At 30.2% G+C, this 12,080-nt stretch overlaps 1 protein-coding gene across 1 annotated transcript; it reads left to right on the top strand.

The window, feature by feature from the left end:
• Positions 1-5,403: 5,403 nt before the first annotated feature.
• On the top strand, positions 5,404-7,695 carry LOC100808346 (receptor-like protein 34). Its single transcript, XM_041010398.1, has 2 exons — positions 5,404-6,636; positions 6,718-7,695. Exons 1-2 carry the CDS (start codon positions 5,623-5,625, stop codon positions 7,693-7,695), a joined length of 1,992 nt encoding a protein of 663 aa, XP_040866332.1. The 5' UTR covers positions 5,404-5,622.
• Positions 7,696-12,080: the final 4,385 nt, after the last annotated feature.

Below are 12,080 nucleotides of genomic sequence, written 5' to 3' on the forward strand. Positions count from 1 at the left end.
TTAATTAGAAATAGACAATTAACACAGCAAATTAATATTTCCAAATAATGATAATATATAAACTGAAAAGCTTATGCATTAAGAACGCAAATCTTCATAGTTAGATATTTCAATAAATTATATATTTATTTTTCTCTTCTATCACTATTCTTAAAATATCACCACACAAGTAAATGAAATTCAGACAAAGACTTTAATATATGAAGACTTGTGGTCTAACAATAAAATAGCTAAGGCCATAGATAAATAATTTAAAAAAACATGCCACACTTCTTGGTATATCATATCCTCTAATTTACTTTTTAAGCTAAATATGATCTACAATATATGGAGAAATTTGGACCAAGACTTATAAAAGAAAAAGTTATGATCTCAATAATTATGATAGACCAAGTTAAACAAGCATTTTACACTTCTTTGTATCTTACTAATTAATTTTTAATGAAAAAGAAATAATATTCAGGCTAAAATACAATTAGAAATAGACGACACAACAATCTTTCCGATTAATGACAATGAAAATTAGTTTTTTTTCACATATAAGAAGAATATTATTTTGTAAATTAAAAAATAGATCAAAATTAAATAGTTAGATTGAAACGAAAGAGTCTTTTTTATATAGATTTTTTAACCGAAATAGTCTTTAAATTAGATCATTTTCCTATAATTGATGTATTCATCATTTATAATTTTTTCCTTGCTTACTTAATTCTAAACATTTGTTGTCAATGATAAGGAACTTGATATGAAGGTAATGTAGTGACCTATGGTTCATGTTGAAGAAGATAGAGACCTAATATGGTTGGCTGGACTTTGTGGAGTGTCCTAGGTTCAAGATGAAAAAATGAAGACATTGACTTGGACTTGATGGAGTAGTCTATGGTTCAAGTGGGAAAAGTGGGGTCCTTGATATGAATTTGGTGGAGTGGAAGTGGTTTGTCTAGGAGACTAGACAATTTTGTTTTCATTTCTTTTATTTGGAATAATAAAAATTGATATTTTAAAATTAATTATGGGTTCAAACTGCAAGTAATAGAATATTTGAATTTTATAAGCAAGACATTTTGTTATTTACTTAACACGTACAGTTTAACGAAAGGATAATTGATTTAAATAATAGTTAAAATTTTAAGACTAATTAAGCCGAATTTAATTACCTTTGCTGTAAACTACTCAAAGTTTTAAAAAAATTATTAATATTTTCTTAAAATAAAATTTCATTGATTTAAGAAATCCTATACTGTAAATTAAAATAAAATGTTTCTTATTTTAGTATTTGAGACAAGAATAAAATATATTTATTTGTAGAAGATTATTTACGTTTCGTATAAATATATTTTTTAGAATATTATATTGAACGTGAGTATTTTTATGATTGTTTAAATTTGGCATTTACAATTATTTAAAAAGTAAAATGAAAATAAAAATTATGTTTCTCCTATTATTTAAGTTGATAACTTATAAAAAATACAAAATATGATACTATTTTTTATAGAAAAAGTTAAATTTTTTTTCACCACTTTTTTTTTATCAATAATTAATTTTTATATGATAAAGGAAATCATATTTAGGTTTGAATACAATTAAAAATAGATGACACAAACAACCTTTTCAATTGATGAAAATTAAATTTAGTCTTTTTTTTCATATATAAGAGAATATTATTTTGTGAAAGCCAAATTAGAGTTAAGCCAAATTGGTAATATATATATATATATAGGCAATATTTGAGTTAAGCTCATGAAAGCCAAATTAGAAGCCCTGCAACTGTAACCAAACTTTCTAACAATCTCTTCCCGATATAAGATGCACTATTCTTAGCTGTGGCCGTTTCATCTGTCCCTTGCTTTCTACCATTCTGGGAACTTCCTTCAACTGAATGCACAAAAGAACACCAATTGTCCACTAAAGAGTTATATATTATTTCTCGTGGTTATTTATTTATTTTTGTCTAGAGCTTAGTTTTCATGTGGAGAGCTTGAGACGGGTGGAAGACTAAGTTTCAAATGAAACTTTTTTTAGTAATTGTTTTACAAATCATTAGGTGATTTCTAATTAATTAACAATTTAAATTTTTACACTGTGTATCAAAATTAAACTCATGTATTAACAGCATCAAAGTTATTTTCGTTCTAATTTTGATACTTTTGTTTTAATTAAGTACTACGTACTAGTAGTTGGCATTCTCATTATTTTATTATACGTACATTCTACATTCTGCTTACAACTTGCAATGAATGGAAAAAGTGGAGCTTGGACATCATTTGTCTGCATGACATTCACATGTAGAGATAAGAAATGACAGTTCATAGAAAAGAAAAGGAAAAAAAAATGATGGCTTAGAGATCTTTATCTTTGTGTGAGTGTTACTGCTTGCACCTCCTTGCTTGCTATGCTATCATTTACTTAACAAAGGTGTAACGAAAGGACCGATTTAAATAATAGTTAAAATTTGAAGACTAATTAAACCAAATTTAATTACCTTTGATTTAAAGTATTAAAAAAATGTTTAATATTTTCTTAAAATGAAATTTCATTGATTTAAACAATTTTATATTGTGATCTAAAATATTTTTATTTTATTTTAGTATTCGATCTCCATAAGAATAAATTATATTTCTTAGTAGATTATTTAAGTTATCATATGAATATTTTTTTTGAGAATATTATATTGAACATGATAAATTTTATGATTGCTTAAATTTGGCAATTAAAATTATTTAAAAATTAAAATGGAAATTAAAATTATGTTTCTCCTATTATTTAAGTTGATGGCGTGTAAAAAAATACAAAATATGCTACTAATTTTTTTAGAAAAAAATTAATATTCTTTTGCACACTTCTTTTTATATCACCAATTAATATTTATATGATAAAGAAAATAATATTCATGTTTGAATACAATTAGAAATAGATCACACAACAACCATTCCAAATGACGATTAAATCTAGTCTTTTTTCATATATAAGAGAATATTATTTTGTGAATTAAAAAATTGATCAAAATTAAATAACAAGATATGAATGAAATAATCTTTTTTTATATAGATTTTTTAACTGAAATAGTCTTTAAATTAGACCATTTTCCTATAATTGATGTATTTATCATTAATATATTGTTTGTGCCCTATGGGCTATGGTTCAAGTTGAAGCCAGAGACCATAACATGGCTGGACTTTGTGGAGTGTCCAAAGGTTCAAGATGAAAAAATACAGGACCTTGAGATAGACTTGATGGAGTCAGCTATGGTTTAATTAACAAAATAATATTTAAATTAACAAAAGTTGAACTTTTAATAAAAGGCTTGAATTAAATAATAGTTAAATTCAATACCAAATTTTGTAATAATTAACAAAAGTTGAATTAACAAAATTTTGTAAAAGACTTGAATTAACAAAAGTTGGACTTTTAATAAAAGACTTGATGGAGTCCATGAAATAGAAGACTTGAATTTTTTTAATAAAATGTTGGACTTTTATTGTTTAATTAACAAAAGATTAATGAAAGGATAGATTAAATAATAGTTAAATTCAATATAAAATTTTGTGTATATAGGAATTTTAAAAAGGGAGATAGATAAAGTAAATTCAAAATTATTTCCTATTCTAAGAATTAACTCGGGAGAATTGGATAATAAAGTCAATAATTAAAAAAGGAAACATAATAAAAAAATAAAAAAGTCAAGAAAGACACTTGCAGCAGTATAAATAATAGAAGTTTTATGATTTATATGCAGAAGCAAGAAGCACTTATACAATTAAGTTGTTTTCTATATATGCGTTGCAGAAGTTGAAGAAGGCAGAGACCTTAATATGGGTGGACTTTGTGGAGTGTCCTAAGGTTGAAGTAGTCTATGGTTCAAGTTGGAAAAGTGGGGACCTTAAAATGGAGGACCTTGACATAGACTTGATGGAGTAGTCTATGGTTCAAGGTTGAAAAGTGGGGACCTTGATATGGATTTGGTGGAGTGGCCAACGGTTTCTCTAGGAGACAATTTTGTTTTCATTTCTTTTATTTTGAATAATTAAAATTTGATATTTAAAATTAATTATGGGTTCAAACCGCATGTAATAGAATGTTTGAATTTTATAAGACAAGACTTTTTGTTGTTTACTTAACACGTACAGGTTTAACGAAAGGATTGATTTGAATGATAGTTAAAATTTGAGAAAAAAGTTAATATTCTTTTTACTTCTTTTATATAACTAATTAATTTTTATATGATAAATAAAATAATATTCAAGTTAGAATACAATTATAAATAGATGACACAATAACTTTTCCAATTAATGATAATTAAATCTAGTCTTTTTTTCCTATATAAGAGAATATTATTTTGTGAACTGAAAAATTGATTAAAATTAAATAATTAGATTGGAAGGAAATAATTTTTTTTATGGATTTTTTAATAGAAATAGTCTTTAAAGTACACCCTTTTCCTATAATTGATGTATTCATCAATTAATTGAGTTAGATATTTCAATAAATTGAATATTTATTTTTGTCTTCTATCACTATTCTTAAACTATCACCATAAATGAAATTTAGACAAAAAATTTAATATATGTAAACTTGTGGTCTAACAATAAATAGCTAGGACCATAATTTTATAATTTAAAAAACATGTCACACTTCTTTGTAGATCTTCTAATTTACTTTTTAAGTTAAATATGATCAACAATACATGGAGAAATTTGGACCAAGACTTATAAAAGGAAAAACTATGATCTCAATAATTATGATAGATCAAGTTAAACTTCTTTGTATCTCACTAATTAATTTTTAATAAAAAGAAAATAATATTATGATTAAAAAAACAATTAGAAATAGACAACACAACAATCATTAATGACAATGAAGATTTATTAGTCTTTTTCACATATAAGAAGAATATTATTTTGTGAATTGAAAAATTGATCAAAATTAAATAGCTAGCTTGGAATGAAATAATTTTTTTTATAGATTTTTTTAACCAAAATAGTCTTTAAAGTAAACTCTTTTCCTATAATTGGTTTATTCATCAATAATATTTTTTTTCCTTGCTTGACTTAACTCGCAACATTTGTTGTCAATGACAGGGAACTTGATATGAAGGTAATGCAGTGACCTATGGTTCAAGTTGAAGAAGTTAGGCCTTAACATCCATGGCTGGACTTTGTGGAGTGTCCAAAGGTTCAAGATGAAAAAATGGAAAACCTTGAGATTGACTTGATGGTGTAAGCTATGATTTAGAAGACAATTTTCTTTTACATTATTTTTAGTTTGAATATTGAAAATTTGATAATTTAATATTAAATTTGATGAAATAAAGACTTGATTTTTTTCTTAAAAAAATGTTGGACTTTTGTACGTAACAAAAGTTTAACGGAAGGATTGATTAAATAATAATTTAGTGTATATAGGAATTTTAAAAAGGGAGATAGATACAGTAAATACAAAAAATTTCGTATTCTAAGAATTAATTCGGGAGAATTGGATAATTAAATCGATAATTTAAAGAGGCCAGCGTAAAAAAAAGAATGGAAGAATATTTTAGTATTTGGCACAATAATAAAAAAGGTAAAAAATAATGAAAGTGGAGAAAAAAACAGGCAGGGCAGCAGTATAAATAATAGAAGTTTGATGATTTATATGCAGAACCAACAACTACACTTGTTTTCTATATATTCTTGTGTGATCATGAATTCCTCCATTTATATTCTTGTCTTTGTCCAGCTTTGGTTGTTGAGCTTACCATGCAGAGAGAGTGTGTGCATCCCAAGTGAGCGTGAGACACTTTTGAAGTTTAAGAATAATCTCATAGATCCTTCCAATAGGCTTTGGTCTTGGAATCATAATAATACCAACTGTTGCCACTGGTATGGAGTCCTCTGCCACAACGTCACTTCCCATCTTCTTCAGCTTCACCTCCACACTTCACCTTCTGCTTTCTATCATGACTATGATTACCAGTATCTCTTCGATGAGGAAGCTTATAGGAGATGGAGCTTTGGTGGAGAGATAAGTCCTTGTTTGGCTGATTTAAAGCATTTGAATTACTTGGACTTGAGCGGCAATAGATTTCTTGGAGAAGGTATGTCAATTCCTTCTTTCCTTGGGACAATGTCCTCCTTGACTCACCTAGACCTCTCTTATACTGGATTCTATGGGAAGATTCCTCCTCAGATTGGGAATCTCTCAAATTTGGTGTATCTTGACCTGAGTTCAGATGTTGCCAACGGAACAGTACCCTCTCAGATCGGGAATCTCTCTAAGCTTCGATATCTTGACTTGAGCGCCAATTATTTACTTGGAGGAGGTATGTCAATTCCTTCTTTCCTCGGGACAATGACTTCCTTGACTCACCTCAACCTCTCTCATACTGGATTCATGGGGAAGATTCCTCCTCAGATTGGGAATCTCTCAAATTTGGTGTATCTTGACCTGAGTTCTGTTTCTGCCAACGGAACAGTACCCTCTCAGATCGGGAATCTCTCTAAGCTTCGATATCTTGACTTGAGCTACAATGATTTTGAAGGTATGGCAATTCCTTCTTTCCTTTGTGCAATGACCTCCTTGACTCACCTCGACCTCTCTCATACTGGATTCATGGGGAAGATTCCATCTCAGATTGGGAATCTCTCCAATTTGGTCTATCTTGACCTCGGAAATTATTTTTCCGAACCTCTGTTTGCTGAAAATGTAGAATGGGTATCAAGTATGTGGAAGCTTGAATATCTTTATTTGAGTTATGCAAACCTATCCAAAGCATTTCATTGGCTACACACTCTCCAATCTCTTCCTTCTTTGACCCACCTATATTTGTCAGACTGCACACTCCCTCACTATAATGAACCATCCTTGCTCAACTTCTCATCTCTGCAAACTCTCCATCTTTCCTTCACTAGTTATTCCCCTGCCATTTCTTTTGTCCCCAAGTGGATATTCAAATTGAAGAAACTTGTTTCTCTTCAATTACTGGATAATGGCATCCAAGGTCCGATTCCTGGTGGTATCCGAAACCTCACACTTCTTCAAAATCTTGACTTGTCTTTCAATTCATTCTCATCTTCTATACCTGATTGCTTATACGGTCTTCATCGCCTCAAGTATCTGGACCTAAGTTACAACAACTTGCATGGGACTATTTCTGATGCCCTGGGAAATTTGACTTCTCTTGTCGAACTTGATTTGTCACATAATCAACTTGAAGGAACCATTCCAACTTCTTTGGGTAATCTCTGCAACTTAAGGGTGATAGATTTATCATATCTCAAACTCAACCAACAGGTTAATGAACTTTTAGAAATTCTAGCTCCTTGTATTTCCCATGAACTCACAACTCTTGCAGTTCAGAGTACACGACTTTCAGGCAATCTGACAGATCATATTGGGGCATTTAAAAATATTGAGCATCTAGATTTTTCCAACAACTCAATTGGTGGTGCTCTTCCTAGATCATTTGGAAAACTTTCATCATTAAGATATCTCGATCTGTCTATTAATAAATTCAGTGGAAATCCATTTGAAAGTCTTGGATCACTCTCTAAATTGTCATTTCTCGACATTAGTGGCAATAATTTTCAAGGAGTTGTCAAGGAAGATGATCTTGCAAATCTTACAAACTTGACGGACTTTGGTGCATCAGGGAACAATTTCACTTTAAAAGTGGGTCCCATTGGATTCCTAATTTTCAACTTACCTATTTGGAAGTGACATCATGGCAGTTAGGTCCCAGCTTTCCATTGTGGATTCAGTCACAAAACAAACTTCAATATGTTGGACTATCTAACACGGGGATTTTCGATTCTATTCCCACACAGATGTGGGAAGCACTTTCTCAGGTTTTGTATTTAAACCTCTCTCGTAATCATATCCATGGTGAGATTGGGACTACATTAAAGAATCCAATATCTATCCCAACTATTGATCTAAGGTCAAATCACTTGTGTGGTAAATTACCCTATCTTTCAAGTGATGTGCTTCAGTTAGATCTTTCAAGCAATTCATTCTCTGAATCCATGAATGACTTTTTATGTAACGATCAGGACAAGCCAATGCTATTACAATTTCTGAATCTTGCATCAAATAATTTGTCAGGAGAGATACCTGATTGCTGGATGAATTGGACATCTCTTGTGGATGTAAATTTACAAAGCAACCATTTTGTTGGGAACTTACCCCAATCCATGGGTTCCTTGGCAGACCTGCAGTCTTTACAAACTCATAACAACACACTCTCAGGAATATTTCCAACCAGTTTGAAGAAGAATAACCAATTGATATCCTTGGACCTTGGGGAAAATAATCTTTCAGGAAGTATTCCAACATGGGTTGGAGAAAACCACTTAAATGTGAAAATCCTCCGCCTTCGATCAAACAGATTTGCCGGCCACATTCCAAGTGAAATATGTCAGATGAGGCATCTTCAGGTTTTAGACCTTGCACAAAACAATCTGTCTGGCAATATACCGAGCTGTTTCAGTAACTTGAGTGCCATGACACTAAAGAACCAAAGTACAGATCCTCGTATCTATTCTTAAGGACAATATCATGGTAGGTTTTACTCTTCCACGCAAAGTATAGTTAGTGTGCTACTATGGCTGAAAGGAAGAGGAGATGAGTACAGAAACTTTCTGGGTTTGGTAACAAGCATTGATCTGTCAAGTAACAAGTTATTAGGGGAAATACCAAGAGAAATCACATATCTAAATGGATTGAATTTTTTAAACTTGTCCCACAACCAATTGATTGGTCATATTCCACAAGGTATAGGTAATATGAGATTATTACAGTCCATTGATTTTTCGAGGAATCAACTTTCTGGTGAAATCCCTCCAACCATTGCAAATTTGAGCTTTCTGAGCATGCTAGACTTGTCTTATAATCATTTGAAGGGGACTATTCCAACAGGAACTCAATTGCAAACCTTTGATGCCTCCAGCTTCATCGGCAACAATCTATGTGGTCCACCACTGCCCATAAACTGCAGCTCCAATGGGAAAACCCATAGTTATGAAGGAAGTCATGGGCATGCATATGGAGTGAATTGGTTTTTTGTCAGTATGACAATTGGATTTATTGTGGGATTCTGGATAGTGATTGCTCCTTTGCTGATTTGTAGATCATGGCGGTATGCCTATTTTCATTTCCTTGATCATGTGTGGTTCAAACTTCAATCTTTTCGCTTAGGTAGTATCACTGTTTAGTGTTGCTTAGAATACTCCGAAGTTTTATCATTGTATTGGCAGGTTGATCAATTTGTAGTCATTGTTATCTTCTTTTTTTTTTTTCAAATTTGAGAGCCTTATTTAAATTCTGTTTTTGGATGTAAAGAGGGAGAGTAGCTGAACGTAAAGAGGGGAAGGATAGGAGGTGTGGGGAAATGGAACTAAGGATAACCAAGTAATTTCAAATGCTTTGGTAGTCTCAATAGCATTTTTGGTAGTGACAATAGTAGCCCATATATATATATAAATGATTATATGTGTGATAAAACAAAATCCAGGATAGATAAAACAACCCATACCAACTATACAAATTACAAGTTAATTATTATTTTTACATATTTTGATGCACAATAAATAGCGCCAACACAACAATGTTATATTTACTAATATATTTTTTAATATTAACTATTTTAATACAATTAATACTGTTATTTGAACAACATAGACATTATCTTCATTTTTTTTCCTTCACCGTCTTCACCCATCTCCCTTTGTTACTAAAAAATGTAACAATTACAGTAAAAGTTAATTTCTTATGAAACATGCTTCATTTAGCTTATTTTAAAAATTAATGTGATAACATTTTTAATAGATGAAAATAAAGAAGAGTAATTATTTTAAAAAGAATTATATAAACATACACTTATTAGTATTGGATATGATGACTTTACACTCCATATAAAACAAATTCAATAAACGATACCTGAATCTTTTGTTCATAAATTTAGGGACATGAAAGGTGCATAGATTTTTCTAGTAGTGTCACAGTCCTACTATTGTACGTATCCCACTTTTTCTCTTTTTCAGAATGATAGATACAACCACGCATATTGTTTCTGGTTCTATACTCCTTTCAGGACAGATTCCTCCATGAACAGTGGTATTTGGCTAAAGAGTGTTGTGTAGGTACGTATAAAAAAAACAATTCGACACGCAAATTTCCAAACAGAGCACTAAAATGGCAAATATTACATACCTGGATATAACTAAATTTGGGTTTATACAACTGACTAATAAAATTTTAAAAAACAGTTTGCCATTGCAATTTCTACTTGATCATGATTTACTAAACATTTTCTTTGAGGAGTCTTTGTAATTGCAACATGACAATAATTAATTATGACTGTATCAATTATATTTGTCCATAGTATTTTCCAATACAAAAATCACGAGAAAACTATAACAACAACTGTGGTGGGTGAATGCATGCAAGTGATGCAACACAAACCTTGGGGTGGGGTCGATCCAATTCAGATGGCTATGACTAGGAGGGATGATCTAGGCCCAAAATGTTTGAACTTTGAATCTACATTTGGGCATATATATGTGTACTCTGCCAATACAAAACAATTATTTTATATTTTTATCATTTAATATTCAGTCTCTCTTTTACACTATTAATACATAGACCTTGAGTGAGTTTATCAGATGTGCATCAAGCATTTTTTTTTTCTGTGGCTGTGCAAGATCTTTTACAGTTGCTGATGTGTGTAATTATAACCACCGCCATGATTGGTATGAGCCTCTGTCTAATCTTAAAGTAATGCTTTTCTGTCTTTGATGAGTGTTAAATTGACTCAATATAATTTTTGTAGTTATAAACAATTGTACTTTATTATAAAGAGTTTTTATCTGCAATTTAAGTAACACGTTTAATCATAAAGTAATAGTATATACGTACTCCGAACAATGGTGGAAACAAAACTAACAATGATCGACATGGTAGTTATCGGACTAATTTAATAGTATGAATAACACAACAATTGATTCAGGGGGAAATAAAATAAAGTGAAAAAACTTGTGTAAAAGACAAATACACTTTGATGAAGGGGATCTAAATTGTTTTACAAAACATGAAACCATATTCGACTTAGCTGGAATTATGGTTAGAGTAACATGCAAGTAACTTTGTTACTTTGATTTTGATGTTACTCCACACAGGAAAAATGATATATATAGTAACATAACAAGCATAATTAATTAGTTTGCCTTATTTTACACAAAGAATCAAATTTTAATTTTGTTTATGATATCAAGAGTCTAATCCATTTGATTCAACAGACTATACGTGAGCTGTTAGAATCAAGAATTTAAAATTAATTTTATTCATTTAATCAATAAGGTTTAATCGTTAGTGGAAGCAGAGAATGGAGAATGGAGACACATGAGATGATGCAAGGAACAAAAGTTTATGCAAGTGCTATCAACCGACATGTTAGATGATGCAAGGAACAAAAGTTTACGTCAAAATACTAAAATTATATATAGCGCCGTTATTTAACAACGATTTGACAATCGACGATTCCTAAGGATATATTGAAACCTGCGGCAAACAACTGAGGCAAACCACGTGAAATTAAGGAATATAATTCTCGAAGAATTAAGGAATTTTTGCTATGTAGCAGTAGTAATTAACTAGTTTTTTTATGTATAAAAGTAGTAATTAACTAGTAGTTAAGAAGTTGTTTTGTGAGAGTTTTTGTATTAATATAAAATAAAATTGTATTAGAAAAATTAAATAAATAATGCTGTACATTCATACTGCATGGTCAATAATTTCAATCTTTTTGTTCATGTAGTATCACTTTTTAGTGTTGCTTAGAATAAACCGATGTTTTATCATTGTATTGGCAGATTGATCAATTTGTAGTCATTGCTATCTTCTTTTTTTTCTTCAAATTTGAGAGCCTTATTTAAATTCTGTTTTTAGATGTAAAGATTTGCATATTTAGTATAGTTTTGTACTTAAGATCAACTAGTTGTAATTCTCTGATAGAAAACATTAGCTAGATCACGTAGATTAAAATTCAAATAGTTGGTAAGTTCTTTTAGTTTTGAAACCACATGTTGGGAATCTCTCCAATTTAGTGT

Source organism: Glycine max, chromosome 16, assembly GCF_000004515.6.
Source record: "Glycine max cultivar Williams 82 chromosome 16, Glycine_max_v4.0, whole genome shotgun sequence".
Lineage (NCBI taxonomy): Eukaryota > Viridiplantae > Streptophyta > Magnoliopsida > Fabales > Fabaceae > Glycine > Glycine max.

Bases quoted from the DNA above. Each gene is read 5' to 3' on its own strand.
- LOC100808346 (XM_041010398.1), top strand. From the start codon at position 5,623: ATGATTTATATGCAGAACCAACAACTACACTTGTTTTCTATATATTCT. The intron at 6,637-6,717 runs CTTGACCTCGGA...AAGCTTGAATAT, and splicing joins ATCTCTCCAATTTGGTCTAT to CTTTATTTGAGTTATGCAAA.